The sequence below is a fragment of the Nicotiana tabacum genome, chromosome 15 (genome assembly GCF_000715075.1).
Source record: "Nicotiana tabacum cultivar K326 chromosome 15, ASM71507v2, whole genome shotgun sequence".
Lineage (NCBI taxonomy): Eukaryota > Viridiplantae > Streptophyta > Magnoliopsida > Solanales > Solanaceae > Nicotiana > Nicotiana tabacum.
The window spans coordinates 2,235,413-2,258,446 of NC_134094.1; the positions used below are offsets into that span (position 1 = coordinate 2,235,413).

The window sequence follows — 23,034 nt, forward strand, 5'->3', positions numbered from 1 at the left end:
TATATTACCAAAAGAATGTGTTTTTCTCCTAATTGCGTAGTATAATTTTGAAATGGGGTGTCAATGCCAACAAACCAACAATTAGGTGCATTTATTCTGCAGTCTTGAACGAGCTAGTACTCAGTTTGATTGTAAAGTCGTACTGATTAATAATGTTTTTAATAGTAAACTACTATTTTCCTTCTTCATTTATAACTGCACTAATTATAGTAGGTTACAAATTAACATATGCAGTTATCAGTTGAAAAAGCTTTAAAGCCAAACGTAGACAGTGGGTAGCCTGATCAAAATGACATGCTTCAAAATAAAGAAAAAAAAGTGATTTGTTAAAAGAGGTATAATATGGATGTTGTGTTTTAATAAAAGGAGGTAAAAGGATCAAGAGTGAAAATAATAGGAAGAAAAAAATGAATAGGGCCCAACCGGGTTCGAACCGGTGACCTCTTGATCTGCAGTCAAATGCTCTACCACTGAGCTATGGACCCTGAATGGTTGAGTAAAGCTGTTTTACTTAATTTATCAGCTTTAGCAAAAGAATTTGGCAAGAGTCAGAATTTTCAACTTTTAAAGTTTCCTAACCATCTTTTCCCCATAAATTAAAATTCAACGCAAAAATAATTTTCAAAAATGAAAAATAGAGTAGTGACATATTTACACCACAGCAAGAGACCTAATTTTCTATGATGATGTCAAAATTTGCACTTGATTTTATCCATTTAGTAAAATTGTCGGCTTACGAATATAACTTTGGTCCTTCTAGTGACGTCAGAAGTCGTTTTGACATAATATTTTATCTTTTTGTAGTTTTACTTATTAGGTCATTAATAAATAAATAAATAATATATATCTCTACTAGCTACAAAATTTAAATACAAGAAAGAAAAAAGAGATTTTCATATATGACATGACACCAGAAGATAAGCTTTACATACTAACAAACAAGGAGAAATGTTCAAATAAGCTAACTTGTATTGTTTGAATTTGACATGGACAAGTAAACTTATTCAACGACTTGTTCCAATGTTAAAGAGGACAGTTCAACCATTCTAGTTGCTACTTTCCAACTACTTCCTAAATATAACTCTGAATAATTGTCTTTCTGTACTCTTTATTCAATTATTATTCCACACTAAAAAGGTCAATCCGATGCACAAAGTTCACGCAAGGTCCGGGGAAAGGCCGCACCCCAAAGGGTGTAATGTAGGCAGCCTACCCTGATACAAGCATCACTGGCTGATTTCACGGCTTGAACCTGTAACTTATAGGTCACATAAAAACAACTCAAATGTTGCTCGAGGGCTCCCTTTCCAACTATTATTCTACACTCATATTCATTCTTCACTTCTAAACAATTGCTCATTTCTAGAACCTTGAGAAAGATACATATCTCACTGACCTAAGGATTTGGTATTTTGAAAGTCAATAACAACAACATACTCATACTCAGTGAAATTCCACAAATAAATCTAGGGAGGATAGTGTGTATGCAAATTTTACCCCTACTTTATGATACCGTACAATAACGACTGCAGTACACATTATTAGTCTGTGACTGTAAATGCAGTTCTAGATAATGATCTCCAATGTCCACTTACAATGTGAACATAAGAAAATGCCGCTATAAATATCTCATATCCCAAGTATGAAATTGGTGAATAATGCACCCGTCCCTTGACTGTTCTTCATTTAAATACCAGGCTTTTCTATGCAACACGGTTTGAATCCATAACGTATGCATAACTCACACATTTTTCTATGCAACACGGTTTGAATCCATGACGTATGCATAACTCACACATCAAACACTGCTCTTTGTATCATCTTTCAAGAACAACTTGTATTAGGGCCAATTTGCTAAATAAGTTTTGAATAAAAAACCAAAAAAGACAGATAACCATATCCAGAACACAAAACAAAAGAGAACTGGTTTTACTTTACTTTTATATATGCAAAAGCCTGCTATAATACAAAACGGTTTGTAACATTAGTCTGCAAAGGAAATCACAGCTCCTTTACATCACATATATTGCCTATACACATATCATATAATTGCCTATCTATAGTAGCACCTTCAATTGAACAAACTATTCAGTATATTTTTCTCTGCAAAAATGTCCAGGAGAGAGATGGCCTGCAAAACCAAACAATACAATTTTTTCATGTTAAAACAAAGGTCTATGCTTCTATACATGGAGACCATAAACTCTCTATCTATTATAATTTTAAAAAAAAAATTGGTTTTCAAGAAAATAATAGTCACCTCTGGAATGTTTAATTCAAGGCGGAACTTAGGACCGTCGTAATGGTGAAGGATTGGCCTGAATGAGTCCTCTTCAAGTGGTTCACAAATTTTCCTTGTCACAACGCGCACCTATACGCAAATAGACGAAAGTAAGCAAGTCTTAATACATAAACCAGGAACCTTATTCAGTCTGATTTCAATTCATTTTTCAGTTAATTAATCACAAATATATTCATCCTTAATCTGGTAAATGAAATAAATATGATAGGATGAGAGAGAGATTATCCTTATGGTAGGAGTCAGTTGCTGAGCCAGAAATTCTAATAAGGGAATTTGAAAAAATGCGAGATGTCACACCCGAGATTTAAACCTATGACCTAAAGCAATTCTTAGACCACATTTGCCACTATATTAAAATATTTCCTTATATCAAGGAGATTCAACAATTTATATATATGCAAAAAAGTTGTTATGTTTTTGTCTAGTTTTGTCCCTACCATTCGAATATCTAATGAAATTCTGCACAAAAAGCTAATAGCATTTGTTAACTCTTCTTACTTGAGCAGGAAAGCGCGATTCACCAGGGTTCTTCTTGTCCTCCCACGCTGTAGGATCAATATTGGACCCACCAAAGCTCGCAGCCTATACAATCAATTCATGTACTCGTTAAATAGCAACGCAAAAAAAGGGAAAAGATCTTAACACTGCAAGATTGAGAGATTTACAATAAAGACACAAACCTCAAATATCCCATGAAGCTGGTGGGTTGAGTAGTTGTAGAGGAAAAGAGGCAAGCCGGGTGTTATTTGGCGAACTGAATCCCTGTAACGAGGCGGCAAGCCTGAAATATAGTAGGAGCAGATATAAGAAAAACATCAATTCTTACCTTCTTTTTATTGTGCGGGCTGATGAATAACTAGAATTGTGGAACTACGCAGATACATTGGATCAATCAACGACAGCTCAATCTCAAATTAGTCGGTGTTGACTATATAATCCTTGTATTCAGACCATAAACAGTATTTGGAGAATTCATCTTAGTTAAAACTATTTTTATGCTGGCGAATTTGAGACCAGCTTTATTTTGCACTACTCATATTCTTTAACCGGGAATACAAGCCGTGGGAGTTTGAAATGTGTCCTTTACTACTTCACGTGTTCGATCACTACAAACCAATATTACCAGATTAAAGGAAACCTAAATCATTCTATTTCTCTAGAGAAACAGAACATCAAGAACTTCAGAAACATTCCTATGTTCAATTATCTACTGAAAACATCATAGTAGAAATGCAAGCTATAATTATCAAGACACAAATTTGCTATCAAACAATTTCAATAACAGAATACAGAGAAATTGAATCTGACCAAAAACTGCTTCATTAACTCTTCAATAATCTACATCAATTTGCTACTAAGCATACCTATTAAAACTAGGAAACTCAATCAATATATCAATTAATCAACTATGCCTCAATCTCAAAAACAGTTTGTCAGCTATATGCAGTGGCGGAGCCACATAGCTCCAAGCTTCGCCGAAAAAATACACTATTTAGAAAGGTAAAAAATAGTATTTTTAATGTATATATACTATGTATTGAATCCCCTTGAACTTTTTGTGTATTTATTTTTAAAAATTTTGACCCCCGCTTAATAAAAATTCTGGCTCGGCTACCGGCGATGTAGGTCATATGTATCAGTACAGCCAAACTTAATTGCAGCTATTTGCAAAAATCACAACTTTAAACTACAACATCCAACTGAGAGAAAAACAATGCAGAAAAATCAAGAAATAAAAGCAAAAAAATAAAATAAAATAAAATAAAATATGAGAATAGAAATATAGAATACTAACCAAAGAGCTCCCTTTTGAGATTCTCATGCATAGTATCATTGTTGCAAACAAAAATATATCCACCAACTGTTTCATTTCTTGGTAATGACTCTGATGCTGGCAATGTCTTGAACCTCTTCTCTACACCAATATTCTTATTCTCATCCTTGTAATTACTCTCTCTATTAATCTTGTTATTATTTTTCTTGCCAAATTTATTTACAAAATAGCCATTTTCAACCTCATAACCAAATTTTCCACTTTTCTTCATAACCCCTTTTGAATTCAAAACAATATTGTTATTGTTATTGTTATTGTTATTTTCACTACTACCCTTACTACTACTACTGTAACTGAAATTCAAAGGGTTTGTGTAAACCCCTTTATTGCTAAAGAGATTGTAATCTGAATTGAGATTTTTTGTTGGAATATTAGAACTAATAACAGAATTTATAAGCTCACCACCAACTCTAATATCAAAGTTTCTTCTTTCTTCAGGCTTTTTTGATACATAATTGTTGCTCCAAATTGAATCATTTGAAGACAATTTTGCTAAGTTGGTTGTTTGTAAACGAAGCTTATCACTGAATTGATAGAAAGATGATTGAGAATTCTCCATTTTTGACACTTTTTGCCTATACCCCAAATGATATTTTTGTATAAAAATTCAATCTTGGAGTAAAAGATGAAGGCTTTTCTCAAATACCAAGAAGAGAAATTGTCTATAAAAAATTGAAATCTTGGAATAAAGGAGTGAACTTTAGAGACGAATGGTATGAGATGATAAAGAAGAGAAATTTTATAGTATAAAGATTGAATCTTGGTCTATGTAGGAGTGATTACTTTACTTACAGGGAGAATAAAATAGGGGGAGGTTGACGCGGTAGAGGAAATTTCGCAGAAATGGAATTGGGAAGAGAAAACTTAGTCGTGTTTTTTTCACACTAATCCAAGAATAAATATCGGGTGTAAGTATTAAGTAAGTTTTACTGTCAAAAAAATAAAAATGAAAACTTTAAAATATGTAATAATATTACTTTGGTCTTAAATGTATCATAATATTTATGAGATTATAAAAAAATAATTATCAATTAGGATAACACGAGAAATTTAAATTAAATTATTTTTAAATTTAAGAGGTTATTGTTCTCTTTTAAACATATTAGGAATGAAATTCTGTCACATAAGTCAAACGGACAGAGTACTCAGTATTATTTAATTATTATTAATTAATACAATTTTATACTTTGATTTAATCACCTAATCATATTAAACTAGTATAAATATATCATGTGCTTTACATAAATTATTATTACATAATTATCAATTGATATACATTATGTTGTAATTTTATTACTAATATTAATTAGTCTAAACACCTCATAAAATTTACTTTTTTGATAAATAAAAGGTCTTTAAATAAATAATATGGAATGAATAGTTCACTTTGGTGTGGGGTTATTTTAGGTGAGCTAATTAAAGAGTGGTGATGGCAAAAACGCGGTTTAGAGAGAAAAAGACACATTGAAGTTGAATTTTTCCCATCCTCAAAACAGAAAAAGGAAAGAAGAAAAAAATAGAAAAGGAAGATAAGAAAAGATAAAAATGTAGACGTCATATATTTATAGGTTTTAATTATAGACAACGAAAAATCGTATAAAGAATATTTACATTATATTATCAAGTCATTTTACTTGTTATAAATTATTTTTTTGATCATAAATTTCACCTTTTATGGTAGGTTACTTGTAAAGATTGTTTGAGTAATTTGATAGTGCAAGTATTAGAACTATAAGTATATATAAATTAAAGTTCTTGTTATTTAATGTATGCATAAGTAGTTGGAGTGTACCATATACCTATTTGTTAAATGTGAAGTAGTTCGACATTAAATTAAATGTGACAAGTTTTAATACTACGAGATTCAAATGATATTTTTCATATGTTATACACACTTTAATTTAAATCACAAGATTTAAAGTTTCGTTTAAAAGTTCGACATTAATACTACGAGGACTGTTTGTGGACTTGAAATTAGTGGCCTACTCTCCATTAATATGAACCCATATTTTTCTTTGACTTTTTGCACGTATGATGGATTTTTCTGGTTTTCAATCTCGCGTACGCATTGGGTAGACTAACTCGCATTCGCATCGAGAAATCTCGCTTTTGGTATAAAGTGCTCCTTTTCAAAGACGGCTCCATACTCAAAGCTAAAATTTGAGACCCTTAGTTAAAGATCAGAAAGTACTTACCGCTCCACCATATTAAATAGTTTGTCTTAAATCTAATGATTTTAAGTCATATACCAACAAAGTTAAAAAATTATTGCACTTCCAATGCAATTTAATTGATTGTAATAAATTATTATTCTATTTTTCAGATTGTCATTGGTGGCGAAGCCACATGGTTACAAGGGTGGTCAACTTACCACCTTATGTCGGAAAATTGTACTGTATATATAGGTAAAATATTATATTTTACAGGTACATAACACATATTGAACACCTTTTGTCGGGAACTTTTTTTCACTTATTTCAAATTTGAATACCCTCGGAAAAATTTCTAATTTCGCCACTGATTGTCATATTACATTTATTATGAACAATTACGTGTTATAGGTAAACTTTAACTTAAACTCTTAATCTATTTTTACGTGGTTGAAGAAGAACTGTTCAGTTAAACTAAAAAAGATGCGATTTTTCCAACGAAGCAGTTTAGTTCATCAATATACGCATTGGCGATATTAGTTAGGCAACTTATTTTTTTCCTTTGTTTTAGCAGTCATTTCACTTTTATTCTCATAGAAATAGCTAATTGGCGGACTCTCCAAATCCCAACTCAAATATTACATTAACTTTGTTTTCCCCTCCTTATTGTTCAATGTCTCTGTCATTTTATGTACTTTTTTTCCTATATATTTTCCCAATAGTGAGTTGAGTTAAAGAAAAACAGTCCCATAAGCAAAGTTTCTGTGTTTGAAAAAATGACTAGTATTACTGGTACTTGTTCTTCTGCTTTAATTTTGAAGCAGAGAGAATCAGGAACTTATTTGTTTCAATACAATGGGCTTAGAGCAATTGAAAGTATGCAAATGCCAGTGGAGTCTAATTCCTGGAAACCAAAAGGTACAGTAATTTTTTTTTCTATCCAGTTCTTGATTTGCCTGTATAAAAAATGAAACAAGAATATTTCTTGGCTTTGAATGTCCTTTTATTTATCCTTGCTATTTTTCTAAGAGTTTAAGTTATATGTACTGGATACACTAATAGTATAAAAATATATACAACTAGGTTATGTATAAGTAGTGGAGGAGCCACTGTTTTTAAGGGTATCAACAGTGGCGAAACCAGGATTTTCATTAACGGATGTCAAAATATATAAAAGTAAACATATGAAAAATCAAGGGAAGTTAAAATATATATATATATAAAATTTACCTACCTACATATTGCATTTTTCCCGTGTTCTTGCTATAAGGTGGCTCTGCCATTGGGCGTCAATATCGCCGGAAAATTACATTGTGTAGATAAGTAATTTGTTGAATATATATATATATATATATATATATATATATGTGTGTGTGTGTGTGTGTGTGTGTGTGTTAAATTCTCGACTTCGTGTGTATTTACGCCTTTATATTTTGACTTTGTTTAGTGAAAATTCTGGCTCCGTCACTACGTATAAGTTTTCTCTATGATACGCATTAATTGATAGTGTAAAAAATCTTTGAAGTGTCGATGTATATAATTTAAATCCTTCTTTAATTATATCTTGCTCCATAAGTTTTAGATGGTATTGCTATTTCCAATTTAAAATGTTGTGTTCTTTAAACATAGGCTTTGATGAGATGCTTAGCAAGTTAGCATTCAAGAAATCAGGAAATGGGAATGAATTTACAGCAGTTTCCGTTACATGGCATATGACATAGTTTAATGATTTATTGAGCTTCTATGGGATTACACTGGTTTTGTTGTTGTTGTTGTTGTTGTTGTTGAGCTTCTGTCCATTTTCCTTTTCCCTAGGTGTCTGGCACTATGATTTGAACTTCACAACTGTTGCAAGTTCATGTTTACTTAAGCTACATTATCAGCATGATCTTCTTATTAATGTGTATTTACTAGTTACAACTTACAAACTTTTGTTCTCAATGATGTATCAATTGAGTCGACCTTTTTGATCTTAAGTGTTCACGCTCTTAAATTTTTGTTACAGCGTTTCGAAAATTCTAAGAGCATGAACACTTACTTCTTATAGCGCTCTACATTATCAGCATTTCGAAAATTCTAATCCAATGAAATTCTTTAAAGCAGCTGTAAAATGTGGAAGAATCAAGGCCATGGCTTCAGCTCCCAAAAGAGAAAAGGACCCAAAGAAAAGGATTGTCATAAGTGGAATGGGCCTTGTTTCAGTCTTTGGAAGTGATATCGACAATTTCTATAATAAACTTCTCGAGGGACAGAGTGGAATCACTTTGATCGACAGATTTGATGCCTCAAATTACTCTGTTAGGTTTGCAGGACAGATTCGTGATTTCTCATCCGTAGGCTACATAGACGGGAAGAATGATCGTCGTCTAGATGATTGTTGGAGGTATTGTCTCGTTGCTGGCAAGAAAGCCCTTAATGATGCCAATCTTGGTCAAGAAGTTCTTGAAACTGTGAGTCTCAATTGCTTCAAACTTTAAGTTAGAAATAGGTGTAAGCATCCAGAGGCGGAGACAGAATTTCAACTTTATGGGATCTAAATTCTAGAATAGCGACATCAGGTTTTAGTAACTAGGTTCTAAATTTAAATTTTTTACATATTTGGTGAATTTTTTAATATAAATACGGAGTTGGAGTAAAGCTACTAGGTTCTGCCGAACCCGTATCGACTTCTAGCTCCTCTCCTATAAGCGTCCGCATGTAAGAAGAATATAATCTCTTATACAACGGAGGAAACATAAATTTGTATTAGGGGATTCAAAGATATACTACAAAGTCATATCTAGGATTTGAACATGTGACATGAAGTAATTTTTGAACCCCCTTTGCCTCTACACTAAAATCTTCCTTTATGTCAAGGGGATTCAACGGTTAATATATAACCAAATACTTTTGGTTTTGGCCTATTTGTACAGTAGTATAATTTTCCGACGAAGGCTAAACCTAATTCCACTTCTGCTCTTACATTTGTGTATTGCAGATGGACAAAACAAGAATCGGTGTCTTAGTTGGGACCGGGATGGGAGGATTAACAGCTTTCAGCAGTGGAGTGGAATCCTTAGTTCAGAAAGGATACAAGAAAATCAGTCCATTTTTCATCCCTTACTCTATCACCAATATGGGATCAGCATTGTTAGCTATAGATACAGGACTAATGGGACCTAATTACTCCATTTCAACGGCTTGTGCAACCGCAAACTACTGCTTCTATGCGGCTGCAAATCACATTAGAAGGGGTGAAGCAGATATTATGGTAGCAGGTGGGACGGAAGCTGCAATCATGCCTACTGGTGTTGGCGGCTTCATAGCTTGTCGTGCCTTATCTCAAAGAAATGACGAACCACACAAGGCGTCAAGGCCGTGGGACAAGAATCGTGATGGTTTTGTCATGGGCGAAGGTTCTGGTGTCCTGGTACACAAACTCGGCCACATTCTTCCTTTTGATAAATTGATTTTATTAGCAAAAGAAATCACTTAACTCCCCCAAAATTGTCGTGGTTTTGAGAGAGCTCCTCTTTGTAACTTGATGGAATTAACTCATGAATTTGAACAGGTAATGGAAAGTCTGGAGCACGCGTTGAAAAGAGGTGCTAATATTATAGCAGAATACTTGGGAGGTGCTGTCACTTGTGATGCTCATCACATGACTGATCCTCGTTCCGATGGGCTTGGGGTTTCATCTTGCATAACCAAAAGTTTGGAAGATTCGGGCGTTTCCCTTGAAGAGGTAAGATTGCGCTTATGCTTTCTTTTCGAGAAACATCCTGCACTTTGCTCCATCTTATATATGTTCTGTACTATTTGAAAGCTGATATGCAGAATGTTAAATACTTCCTCAAATAGGTGAATTACATTAATGCACATGCAACATCAACCCTTGCTGGAGATTTGGCAGAGGTCAATGCGATCAAGAAAGTCTTTAAGGATACTTCAGAGATTAAGATGAACGGAACAAAGGTGAGAATATTCGTCTTCCAAATAATAACAACTCACATTGGTCGAACAATCTTTCAAATAGATGCTTTTTCGAGCAAAATAACTTGATCGTTATTACAAACAAGGATGGGACTACTGTCACTGCCCCTTGCATGTCCTAATACCACTACAAGAAAAGAAATAGCTCTTTTCTATGTGGAGTATGTATGAAATTGATAGCGTTTCGTGCAAGCTAAATCTTTTAATTGATAATTAGGAAGATGCAACTTTCTCCAAGAACGAAAAGTTTTTTTTATATTAATACCTTTAGTTTGATCAGTATCTGTCTTAATTAGACCATTTGTCTAGTAGTTTTTTCCCCCGGCAAATTGCTCAAGGCCTCTTTTTTTCGAGACTATCTAAGAATTTCAATGTTTGGATCAAGGTTTCAACCTGTAAAGCTTATCCGATTTATTTTAAAAATATATATATCTCGAGTAAATCATGAATTTTCTAGGATATTATAAGGAAATCCGGCTTAATTTATTTCCTTATTTTTTATGATTAACATTGCTAGGCCATCCACTATCGCTCATTTAGCATATAGCTCATATGTGCTTAAGCTCACTCTCATCAAATTAAACGTGATCCGTCTGTGTAAAAATACTACATATAGCAGTGGCTACATAACTTAATGATGTTTAATTTGTTTACCTTTGTTGTTCAGTCAATGATTGGGCATGGACTCGGGGCTGCTGGTGGACTAGAAGCGATTGCAACGATCAAAGCAATAACAACAGGGTGGCTACATCCAACTATTAACCAATATGTAACTACTGACCAACTCTGTTCCTCTATTTATACATTATCCTGCAGTTCAATCGCCGTTCTAAGCTCTAATTTCTTCACTTTTGCACGTAGGATTTGGAACCTCAGGTTACAATTGACACTGTACCGAATGTGAAGAAACAACATGAAGTGAATGTTGGTATGTATTTTTATCCTTCGGCACAAATCTCCTTTTAAAAGTTGGTTAATGAGAGAGTATTTTTGCCTCAAAATAGAGAAGATAAATAAAAAAAGGGTTCGGGGAAGGGATGTAGACATCCTAGCTATCCTAATGCAAGTATTAGTGGCGGCTTCTATGGCTCGAACAGCCTCATCTAAAAGGCAGTCTGGTGCATAAAGCATCCCGCATTCACACAGGATCCAGGGAAGGGCCGCACCGTTAATGCAAGTATTAGTGGCGCTTCTATGGCTCGAACAGCCTCATCTAAAAGGCAGTCCAGTACACAAAGCATCCGAAATTCCCGCAGGATCCGGGGAAGGGCCGCACCCTAAGGGGTGTGATATAGACAGCCTACCCTAATGCAAGCATTAGTGGCGGCTTCTATGGCTCGAACAACCTCATCTAATATTTCTTATTTTCTCCCCTTCTTTTTGCAGGTATTTCCAACTCATTTGGATTTGGAGGTCATAATTCAGTGGTTGTTTTCGCGCCTTACAACCCTTAAACAAAGTTATAGACTTTTTTTCATGGTTATATAGAGGCTTATATTGGGAAAACTCACAATTTCCCGGCTATGGTTAATTAGTTCTTTCTCTATTTTTATTCAAAATCTATGTTATGAGATCATATTGTTTGAAGCTTTGAGCTTTTGATGAATCATGTTTTTCAGTTTTATTTTTTGTGTGTTTAAATTTCTAAGGTAATAAAGAAGTAATCATAATCCTAATGACTGTAAGAGTATGATTCATGTAGTGCAAGTTTACAATTTTTACAGCTCGAAACTGATCTCATTGCTTTAAACTCGAACTATATATATATATATATATATTAATCATATGCGCAAAAAATTATTTAAAATATTTTTAAAATTGCAGTAGGATGAAAGCTTTTTTCTATACTAGTTGAGTTGCTACGTTTTGCAGTTTTTATTTATTTATTTGGGCAGCAATTTCATGGTTTATGCTGGCATCACACAACGGATTTTGGGGGGCTTTGATGCCGAATTTCAGTGATAGAGGGGTATTTTGGGGAGGTGCCATTTTTCTCTTTCTTTGGTGGGGTGTGTCTTTTTTAACTGTAAGTCGCCTTAAATTGTTTTCCTATATGCATCATACATATATATGTGAACAAAAAATTACTAAAATTTTAATAAATATTATATTCTAAATTCATAATTTTAAATGCATGTGTTTGGATTAAGCCTTTAACTACTAAGATGTTCCACCCAAAACACAAGAAAATTAATATTGAAACGTCAATTTGACTAATATTTGAAGTTAAATTATATTAAATGAATTTAATATTTGAAAATTTAATTTTAAATATTCAACTGACTCATTGCTTTAGACTAGAAAGATGTATACATATAAGCAAAATATTATATAAAATGTATACATCTAATAATACCTCTAGATTGATTAGCCCATGTTCAACCACTTGTTTTTATATTGCAGAATTTTTTTAATGTAGGTCGCCCATGTACCTTTTTTTTAATTTATTAAATTGCAGATTGTTTTAACTTTATCCTAGAAAGTTACATGAAACTACAATAGCATCACGATAACGAAGAAGAGTATTGCAGATAAAAATAGAAACAGAGAATTTTTATTGATTTGGGATGATTACAATGGAATAGAATCCCTCTAATTATAGGGAAAAAGTGGCTTAGTCATCAAGTAACAAACCCTAAAATCTCTCTAAAATATAGACATTCACCATAAATAAAATACTACTCCCTCCGTTTCAGTTTATGTGAACCTATTTCCTTTTTGGTATGTTCCAAAAAGAATGACCCCTTTCTAAATTTGAAAATAATTTAGCTTAAACTTACAATTCTACCCTTAATGAGAAGCTTTTATAACCACACAAATACTATGAGCTCCTTTTTGACTTATTTAGGATCACAAATTTCAAAAGTATTCATTTTTTCTTAAATTACGTGCACAGTCAAACAAGTTCACATAAATCGGAACGGAAGGAGTATTTATAACACTCCCCCTTGAATGTCTATTCACCAAATAATGTGCCTCATTAAAACCTTAACTAAAATAAAACCCAGTGAAAAATAAATCTAGTGAAGGAAAAAAAGTACACATATCTAACAATACGCCTTTTGGTTGCCGCGTTAAAAACCTTGCAAGGAAAATCCAGTGGAACAAAACCTTATAAGAAAAAAAAAGTACAATCAATTCACATTTTTGAGCCTTTGTATTTCAATCTTGTGCAGCATCTTCAAAATATCGTTGGTAGAGATTTGATAAACAAATCGGCCATATTAACTTGAATGAAAATGTTGCACCTTGAAATCATAATTCTTGATATATATATATATATATATATGTAATATATTCATATAATGTTGTGGAATGGCCTTTTCAATATCTCCGTAGAGATAAAATTCTAGCTATTACATTATCATACTTATAGTTATAGCAAGATACATATGTGCACAAATTGCACTTAGGATGTAGTACTTCATGACCAAGAATTCTATATGCTTTAAATAATTTAAATCTTTGAGGGGGTGTCATATAAGTTAAGTCATATAAGCCATATGAATGGACTTTAGATGCATATCATATTTTCATGTCATGCTAGACATATAAGATAGTTAAAAGTAATTGCATACTCTGTTGACTTTATACTTTTAAGTGTTTGACTTGTAGGTCCAAAACTTCATGTCTTTCATATGGAATAAATTTTACTTGAATTATTTCTCCAGACTTAAGATCCTCATCTATACTTAGCGCAATCATAGATGTCATTGACGGATATTTTATATCAGTTCCAATATTTTTCATAAAGACATAACATAGAGATCTCTTTATTCATAATTTTAGGTACATGAACCTCTCTTGAGATTTTATGAAATGTTATGTCATGTGATCTTCTAGATCACTTGCCTCCTTATTATGATCATTTGCTCATCTTCTTTATCAAGAATTTTATTTGAAACCGATTTGTCTATACGCTTTAAGCATACCATAGACTTTGTCCTTCAGCAACAATAACATACCCAGTATTATCTCACACCGTGGGGTCTGGGGAGGGTAGTGTGTACGCAGACCTTACCCATACCTTGTGATAATAGATAGGTTGTTTCCAATAGACCCCCGGCTTAGGAGACTTTGTCCTTCTGGGACTTATTCTAATGGGAGCATTTGTAGTGGGAATATAGTTACTTTCTTTGGGTTAGCAAATGCATATGGCATGCTTTGCAACATATTGCAGATGAATTATGTTTTTATGCACTTTAAACTCATATTATCTTATTCGAGGATCTAGATGTACAAATGATAATTCATTCCGTAACTTTTTCTCAACTGTCTATCATGTCCCCCTCCCCCCTCATGTTAGAAAAACTAACTTGCTTCATCAATTTTTTGTGTTATGGTGTTAATCAAAATATACACCGCATATCAATAATAATAAGATGGAATTATTTGGTTCATGATCCTGAACCATTTGTGAGGGGAGAATATAATATACTTTCGTATATAAGGTATATCAAACTCATACAGATAACTTTGTTCTCATGAGCAGTAGTTTAGCTATTAAGTAGAGGCACTCAATAAATTATTTTGCTAAACCAGTTGTGATGTAAACCAACTTATCGAGATAAACTGTCTTGAATAGAAAATATGAAAATTATGCTCGAAATTAAATTATTGAACAAGTTAACTCGCAAATATTAGGTTGAGGGTTAATAATAAGAGCACATGTAACCATCTCATAGATGCATCTTATGTGGTATATATGGCAGGTAAATGGGCCCATATTCACCTTTGATATTTCCAGCATTCATGGGATTCAATCCCAATTTTAGTTGGTCTATTAATTAATGAGAACAAACAACATAAGAGAATTCGTAAAGAACTTTCTAGTTCTTTAATATTTACACATGTGAATTCTCTTTTATTTTTCACATCATACTGAAATTGATATGGCTAAACTAGTTGTGCTAACTGGATAAATTATCAATATTGATAAACTTCAGGTTTACACCATGACGTGTACAATTATCAATAAACTCCAAGTTTATTATGATATAGGTCCTTATATCAATAAACTTCTACTTTATTGTTGCATACTCTAATATGTGGTAGTACAAACTAGAGAATAAAGCGAGTAACTTTTCACATACATATTATTCCACTACAAGTTATAGTAATAGAAGATATTAAATCTTTCCTTTATTTATAGTCTCAATATAACCAACCGCTTTCGCGAATACTTTAGAAACTAAATAAGTTTCTTTGAGACTTACTACGATACAATACCTTATTGATAATCAATTTTATTTCTCCAAAATAGTATAATTGGCTCTTCTGGAGCTCTCAATTTAAATTTTGTACTACCACATATTCATCAACATCCATATGGTGAATATCTCTTTTAAAGAAAAAGTTATACCATTATGGTCATGGTCAAAATTGTATGCAAGATATGTTTCTTACATTACTATTGTCCTTTAATAATCACATTACCAAAATATTTTGGCATACAATAGGTACGTGACCAATGACCATTCATGCCATAATAATGACATTATTTTTTTTATTTCGTCTCAAACCTCCTTCCAGAGGTGAGTGCAGTATATTCACTACCACTAGCGCGTTCATATTCTTCCAAGAATGAATATGTATTCATGAATCACATGTTATCACATTCACATCATGAATGGACCATAATCATTTATATGTGCTTTACAAATATCATGTCAAATCCATGACAAACATTACTTTCACAGAGTGAAGGATTGTTTTGAGAATTCCTATTATTCTCATTACCATAATGATGACGATTATAATTCCGTTTATTGCCACGTCCACATCCATTGTTACCTTCACGGTAATAATTTTATTTTCTTTTAGACTTATTATATATTTCTACCATATTCTCTTAAGGGAATGAGAATGAAGCAAATTCAATGGGATGGTTTTCCACTTCTTATGCTCATAATCATACATGAAGTTGATCATCGCAAGATATAGAAATTTTACCACTTTAGGTAGTTATAATTTCTCATAAACTCTATTAGAGTTATAATCAAAATTTATTATCTTTGCTTGTATTTAAAATTAAATTATAGAATTTCAAGAATATAAAAGAGAAAAATAAGGTAAAATACTTACCTTAAATCCAGAATTTATTTGTGAATGATGTTCATGGATCAATTGACAATCATTATGCTTAATATTATGTATAAGTTGAGCACCAAACATATATTCCAGAGCCTCTACTCAATTGGTTGGAGTCTCGTGCTGATAATGTATTGTAAAATAATAAAAGACGAAGAAAAGTATTGCAGAGAAAAGTAGAGAGAGAGAGAGACAGAGAGAGAGAGAGAGAGAGAGAGAGAGAGAGAGAGAGAGAGAGAGAATTCTTATTTATTTGGGATGATTACAATGGAATAGAACCCCTCTATTTATAGGAAAAAAGTGACTTAGCCACCAAATAACAAATCATAAAATCTCTCTAAAATATAAACATTCACCATAAATAAAATATTATTTACAACAATAAGATTATTTTCTTAGACAACAAACGTAATTGATAAACTTTCTTTTCATGATTATTTTTATATTTAAGGTAATTCCAATTAATTCCCGTTCCTCATCCAACTTGACACCCTCTTTTTAATGACGGAGCCAGAATTTTCACTAAGTGCAAAATATAAAGAAATAAACACATGAAACCTTAATTCAATATCTACTATATAGGGGAGTATAAATCAGTTCTTTTACAAGTAATCAGTATTGTCTCTGCCATACCTTCGCCAAACCATCATGTCTCCTCTCTCTTCGTTACCCCAAAACCCCAATCTGTCGCACCCCTTCCCTCCATTGTCTGTTGGTGACCACACCGGGGGTCGCCTCACTCTTCTTATTAATCCTACATAACAGATTCCAACAACAACCAGTTATGCCACGACAATCGGAGGACACACAGTTGGTGGAACAAAAAATTGATTCGACTGGAACCTATGCCTTATGAATTTGTGGATGGTAAGGCTAGGGTGGTGGTGTTCACCAATGAAGAAGACAAATTGCTTGCAGAAAAGATCCGTCTCACGATAGTTGGAAGATTTCTACGAACTCTCCCCCAAATTGATAAACTCAGAGATGAGTTCAAGCGGCTTGTGCCGCTAAAAGGATTTTTCAAAATTGGTGTCAAGAACTGGAGACACGTGTTTATTGATTTCACTGATGAGGAAGACTTTAAGAGATTCTATGGAAGGAGATCAATGCAAATTTGTGGCATGCTAATGCGAGTAGGACGTTGGACTCGGGACTTCAAGACTGATTCAGAATCTACATTGATGCTGGTATGGTGACGTTACCATACCTCTCATGGCAGTACCACGACTAGCCAGCATTGGAGAGGATACTAGATCCTATTAGCACGTTGATTGCACTGTACAAGGCTACAATTGCTCGCACAAGACCTACAACAGCTAAGGCGAGAATTGAAATTGATCTGACACGTCCAAGGCTCAACGAAGTAGAGGCCGCGTTGACTTATAGTTCGGGCGAGATGCACATTTTCACTCAAGTGGTGGAATACAAACAAGTACCGAATTTTTACTTCTTTTGCAAAATGCAAGGTCATTTAGATACATAATGTGAAATACAACAAAATAAGGACTTGCCTAAAGGACCAGTGAGAGAAGGAAAAATGAAAAAGAAGGTCCAAGAGGAGAATCAACATAAAGAAGAATGGGTGGAGGTTACAAACTCCAAAAAGAATTATTCTGCAAAGAATAGAAGAATTAATCAGGGGAAACAAGGGGAAAGGCATACAGATAATACCCCTTTGAAGCTCACTAATGGTTTCAGTCCAATGGAGGTTATTGAAGATGAGAAATTAGTAGACAAAGAAGATTCACATATGCAAGGCAATTAGGAAATAGAGGAGTTAGTACTGTCAGTGGGAAAGGAACAACCAGATAAGCCAGTACCAACTGGATACGAACCAGTGCCACTACCGAAAAGTTTTAACACTGTGGAGTTGTCACAGAAAAGCCATAACAAAGCCAAGAAGAATAAAAATAAGAAATCAAAGATAGGTACATTAAAGAAATCGAAGAAGGGAAAAAAGAAAAAGAGAGTTGAAGCACCTGAACAACTTGAAGAATAAATGCGCACCACAGGTCATGAACTAGCTATTGTCTCTAAGGAGCAGTCCAAAAAGTTAGCCTCCAAAAAGAGATAAAAGTTCAAGTCTAAGGCCACGTTGCAAGGGCTCGCTAAAACTAATCTGCCAGAGCCAATTGATGGGAGCTTAAATTTTCCAGAATTGACTCTAGAGAAAGAAGACTCTCCAGATGAAAACCAGAAATCTAAGTTGAACACAGAAATAGAGATTGTGGTTCAAGCGGGGACTCTGGGAATGTACACTAAGCTGGGAATTGTAGAGAGCGGAAGTAATAGGGCACAAAGCATAATGTTCAATCATGCACAATGGAGGATTCAGGGAACCTAGATGAAGAGATGCTACAGTTACAAGACGTAGAAGTTGAGGTCAGATTAGATGATGAGTTCGCTCAAAGACCTCATAGAACACTGGATTTTAATAAAGTAGATTCTTCACAGAGTATACAAGATAAGATAGCAAAGTTTAACCATTTATCTCCCAGAGGAGTACAAGGTGATGTAGGTGCTAATGCTTCATGGCTCCAAGCAAAGGCACAAAAGACAAACAAAAAAATAACAAAGAACCTTGCCCCTGATTATTTCTCATGATTAGTACAATATCATGGAATATAAGGGGCATCGGAAAGGTTAAAAACTCTCAAATTACAATAGAACCTCACTTTTATTGCATTACAAGAACCAATGACAAAAGCTACTAAGATAAGGAGATTCCAGAATCAGTTGGGGTACATAATAGTTACTTTAATTGTAACAACAAGATATGGCTCTTTTGGACAGACGATCATGTGGTTAACATATTGGAAGATACTGAACAACAGGTGACCGTTTCAATCAGCCATCATATGGGCTCTACACCATTTCATTTGACAGCCATGTATGCAAAATGCAAGGCCTATTTGAGACAACAACTCTGGACAAAATTCAGAGAAATAGCGGACATAATACAGGGATCATGGGGAGTGGTTGGTGACTTCAACGTGATCACTAACTCTATAAAGAAGAAAGGTGGTAGGCCTTACATAGTATAAAAAAGTATTGACTTCTTAGCTTGCATTGATGATTTTGGTTTACAAAACGTAGGGTATTATGGAGCAATGTACACATGGAGTGACAATAGAGGAGCCCCTAAAACTATATGGAAGAGGCTTGACAGGCTTCTAATTAATATGGAATGGTTGGATGAATTCTCAAAAACTACTGTGGAGCATCTAGCTAGAGTTTGTTAAGACCATGCATCTCTATAGATCAATATGAAGAAAGCTTAGTTCCCAGGCCCAAATACTTTAAATTTCTCGACTTCTGGACTAAACATGATGAGTTTCTAGCAGTGGTGCAAGAGGAATGGCATGAACCAATACAAGGTAATGCTCTATGGATACTACACCAAAAATTGAAGAAGATTACTAAACGGTTGAGTGCTTGGTCGAGACAGGCATTTGGTGACATTTATGAAGAACCAAAGAGGCTGGAGAAACAGATAAATGAATTGGAAGCAATGCACGTAGCTGATACCACACCTGCTCACAGAGTAGAATTGAATGAAGCAAAGGCTAAGTATATCCTATATCTAAAGATTCAGGAAGAAGTACTGCGACAGGAAACAAAGGCACAATGGCTTAATGAAGGGGACAAAAATACATCATATTTTCATAGTGTCATAAAAGAAAGAAGGAAAATATTATGCATACAGAAGATACAAGATGATGAGGGACAATGGAGGGAAGGTGATAAGAAAATTGCAGAAGCGGCCATAAGTCATTTTCACAAGATTTTTAATCATGGTGAGGCTTCAAATGACTTCTCTGCACTAGAATATGTGTTACTTCAAAACTAACAAAAGAAGATAATGAGGTGCTCATGGCCATCCTCACAATAGAGGAAACCAAAGAGAGTGTCTTTTTCATAGATCCCACTAGTGCACCAGACCCGATGGACTAAATGCCCTATTATTTTTAGAAGTGTTGGCCAATAATTGTGGAGGACATACACAATGCTGTGTTGTCTTTCTTCAATGGTGCAAACATCCCCAGATTCTTTTCACATACTTGCTTAGTCATGTTACCCAAGGTTGATTTTTCACAGAAGCTGTCCGACCTTAGACCAATCAGCTTATGTAATGTGACAAGTAAAATAATATCAAAGATTTTGAATGCCAAACTTGTTCAAGTGCTGCCAAAAATAATATCTACAAACTAGTTGGGCTTCATTAGAGGAAGATCGATATCATAGAATATTATGCTGGCTCAAGAAATCATAAATAGCATGCAGGACTCTCAAAAATGAGGCAATGTAGTCATAAAGCTTGATATGGCCAAGGCATATGATAGAATTGCTTGGCCATTTTTGTACCAGATGATGAGGAAGTTAGGATTCTCATAGGAATGGGTTGAATTAATTCACAGACACATTTCATGTAATTGGTACTCAATTATCGTGAATGGTCAAAGACATATTTTTTCAAGTCATGGAATGGATTAAGACAGGGAGATACAATATCCCCCTCGCTATTTGTTACAGGTGTTGAACTTCAGTCAATATTATTGAATAAGCTGCATGAAAATAGAGAGTTCACTGGTTTCTCGATAAATAAAAGGGGACCTCAAATTAACTACTTAGCTTTTTCTGATGACATCATTCTCTTTTCTAGTAGTAGAAAGAGAACTATCAAGCTGGTGATGAATACTTTGGCAGTCTATGAAGATATCTCTGGTCAACTGATAAACAAGACTAAGATTTAATTCTTACTAGCTCCAGATGCTTTAGGGAGGAAGGGTATTATATTGGCCAGATGGACTAGAATGAAGCAGCAAAAGTTTCCAATTAAATACCTTGGTTGTCCGTTATTTGTGGGTAGGCAAAAAATCGTGTATTACTAAAAATGATCAGTAAGGAAACTAGCAGGATTAGAGGCTGGCACTCCAACTAGTTCAGATTGAGAAGTTGTTAGCAAAATTCTTTTGGAGCTCCGCAGATGGGTCAGATAGACATCATTGGATTGCTTGGTCTAAGTTATGTTATCCGTATGAAGAAGGGGGGAGACTTCAGAAGGCTACATGATACGTGCAAAGCTTTTTCTGCCAAAACATGGTGGAAACTAAGAACTGTGGATTCTTTATGGAAGGAGTTTATGTTGGCCAAATACTGCATCAGACACCATCCAGCGATAAAGAAAGTAGGTAAAGGGGCATCACATAGCTGGAAGAAATTATGAAAAATAAAAGATAAAGTGGAAGAGAACCTGGTATGGTTAGTCGGGAAAGGTGAGATTTCATTTTGTATGATAATTGGACAGCAGAGGGACCACTATGTAGTCATCTGGATGAAGGGGTGAGACCTAAAGATATCAGGTTGAAGGAAGTACTCATTAATGGTGGCTAGCATGAAGGAACTACCAGGACTCTATGGCCAAACTCACTCAGAAATGTACTGCAAAATATTGTAGTTGAGTTGGACACCGAAAAGCCCGACAGACCAATATGGACACCTGCTCGTAGAGGACAATTCTCAGTATCATCAGCCGGGGAAATATTTAGACAGAGAAGAAGCATATTTGCGACAGACACAAGGATATGGCATAAGTCAGTCCCTTTCAAGATGGCCTTTCTCACTTGGCGAGCAGTACATAATCGATTACCTACGGATAATAGGGTCTCGATGATTGGGATTGTGTTAATTCCTAAGTGCTACTGCTGTAGGACACCATCACCTGAGACCATAGAGCATTTATTTTGCTCAGGCACATTTGCATTAACAATCTGGTCTATTTTTTGTGCACCTTTTGGCATTAATTGCAGGAACACTCAACTGATACAGCTACTATATTCGTGGTGGAGCCTAAGACCTATGAATACAGTAGCATCGTTCATTACCAAGGTGCTGCTACAAATCATAATATGGGAATTATGGAGGTCCAAATGTGCCAGCAAATATGGAGCAGAGCTCCCTTCTATCCAAAGATCTGTAGTGTTGATTAGTTCCAATCTTTCCGGCATAGTAAAGCAAAGGTTTGGACAACTGCAGATGGAGTCAACATGGGAAAAGTTGCAAGATATCATTGATCAACCAATTAACTTCAGAATAGTTAAGATACACTACAAAAAAAATGACTTCAGCGACGGACTAATTTCATAGCTAAATAGTATATTTCTGTCGCTAAACAGGTTTAGCAACGGATTAGCGATGGATTTATGTCCGTCGCTAATATGCTCGTAGCTAACCCCTTAGTAACAAAAATTTTGAATCTATTGGTAAGTTAGCGATGAATTAGCTACGGTTTGTATCTGTAGCTACAGTTAGCGACAACACATATCCGTCGCAATTCTCATCAATTCTGTCACCATATCTACAAGTCATTTCGTCATCAGATTTAATTGGCGACCAATATTTTTCGACGCTAATCCATCGCTCATATTATTGAGACATTTTTGCCTTTCTTTTGGCGACGAAATTCTTTTGTCGCAAATTTGTCGCAGCATGTTATTCTATATTAGTTATAGCTACAAAGAAATTCGTCACAAATTATATTTTTCTTATTTTACATAATAAAATAGATATTGTTCAAGCATATAGAAGATACTTAATAAAAACTAAAATTCATAGAAATTAATATTCTACAAGATCCAAAATAGATACCTAAATGCAAATGTATAATTATGTTTAAAACATCTACA

General features: G+C 34.2%; 3 protein-coding genes and 1 non-coding gene across 4 annotated transcripts; 2 read left to right on the forward strand and 2 right to left on the reverse strand.

Annotated features, from left to right (window-relative positions):
- Positions 1-413: 413 nt before the first annotated feature.
- On the reverse strand, positions 414-485 carry TRNAC-GCA (transfer RNA cysteine (anticodon GCA)). Its single transcript has one exon. It is a non-coding gene; the product is annotated as a tRNA-Cys (tRNA).
- A 1,430-nt stretch (positions 486-1,915) lies between these two features.
- LOC107798359 (DCD domain-containing protein NRP-B) lies at positions 1,916-5,008 on the reverse strand. The gene is made up of 5 exons (XM_016621336.2): positions 4,098-5,008; positions 2,983-3,083; positions 2,801-2,884; positions 2,261-2,371; positions 1,916-2,131 (listed from the first exon to the last, which is right to left on the reverse strand). The coding sequence occupies exons 1-5, from the start codon at positions 4,693-4,695 to the stop codon at positions 2,072-2,074; spliced, it is 954 nt and encodes a 317-aa protein (XP_016476822.1). The 5' UTR covers positions 4,696-5,008; the 3' UTR covers positions 1,916-2,071.
- Positions 5,009-6,939: 1,931 nt separating this feature from the next.
- On the forward strand, positions 6,940-11,882 carry LOC107798358 (3-oxoacyl-[acyl-carrier-protein] synthase I, chloroplastic-like). The gene is made up of 8 exons (XM_016621335.2): positions 6,940-7,204; positions 8,390-8,736; positions 9,264-9,695; positions 9,837-10,010; positions 10,127-10,240; positions 10,926-11,027; positions 11,120-11,186; positions 11,645-11,882. The coding sequence occupies exons 1-8, from the start codon at positions 7,063-7,065 to the stop codon at positions 11,710-11,712; spliced, it is 1,446 nt and encodes a 481-aa protein (XP_016476821.1). The 5' UTR covers positions 6,940-7,062; the 3' UTR covers positions 11,713-11,882.
- A 6,788-nt stretch (positions 11,883-18,670) lies between these two features.
- Positions 18,671-20,198, forward strand: LOC107798356 (uncharacterized). Its single transcript, XM_075231893.1, has 4 exons — positions 18,671-18,857; positions 19,142-19,372; positions 19,445-19,581; positions 19,797-20,198. The coding sequence occupies exons 1-4, from the start codon at positions 18,671-18,673 to the stop codon at positions 20,196-20,198; spliced, it is 957 nt and encodes a 318-aa protein (XP_075087994.1).
- Positions 20,199-23,034: the final 2,836 nt, after the last annotated feature.

What these genes read in the sequence shown, in the direction of transcription:
- LOC107798359 (XM_016621336.2), bottom strand. Translation starts at nt 4,695, where the DNA reads ATGGAGAATTCTCAATCATCTTTCTATCAATTCAGTGATAAGCTTCGT. An exon ending in TCTCAAAAGGGAGCTCTTTG is followed by an intron (nt 3,084 to 4,097) that starts GTTAGTATTCTA and finishes ACTATATTTCAG; the next exon opens with GCTTGCCGCCTCGTTACAGG. An exon ending in AGCTTCATGGGATATTTGAG is followed by an intron (nt 2,885 to 2,982) that starts GTTTGTGTCTTT and finishes TTGATTGTATAG; the next exon opens with GCTGCGAGCTTTGGTGGGTC.
- LOC107798358 (XM_016621335.2), top strand. Translation starts at nt 7,063, where the DNA reads ATGACTAGTATTACTGGTACTTGTTCTTCTGCTTTAATTTTGAAGCAG. An exon ending in TTAAGATGAACGGAACAAAG is followed by an intron (nt 10,241 to 10,925) that starts GTGAGAATATTC and finishes TTTGTTGTTCAG; the next exon opens with TCAATGATTGGGCATGGACT. An exon ending in ATCCAACTATTAACCAATAT is followed by an intron (nt 11,028 to 11,119) that starts GTAACTACTGAC and finishes TTTTGCACGTAG; the next exon opens with GATTTGGAACCTCAGGTTAC.
- LOC107798356 (XM_075231893.1), top strand. Translation starts at nt 18,671, where the DNA reads ATGGAGGATTCAGGGAACCTAGATGAAGAGATGCTACAGTTACAAGAC. An exon ending in ATCTCCCAGAGGAGTACAAG is followed by an intron (nt 18,858 to 19,141) that starts GTGATGTAGGTG and finishes TCTTTTGGACAG; the next exon opens with ACGATCATGTGGTTAACATA. An exon ending in CTGTGGAGCATCTAGCTAGA is followed by an intron (nt 19,582 to 19,796) that starts GTTTGTTAAGAC and finishes TGGTCGAGACAG; the next exon opens with GCATTTGGTGACATTTATGA.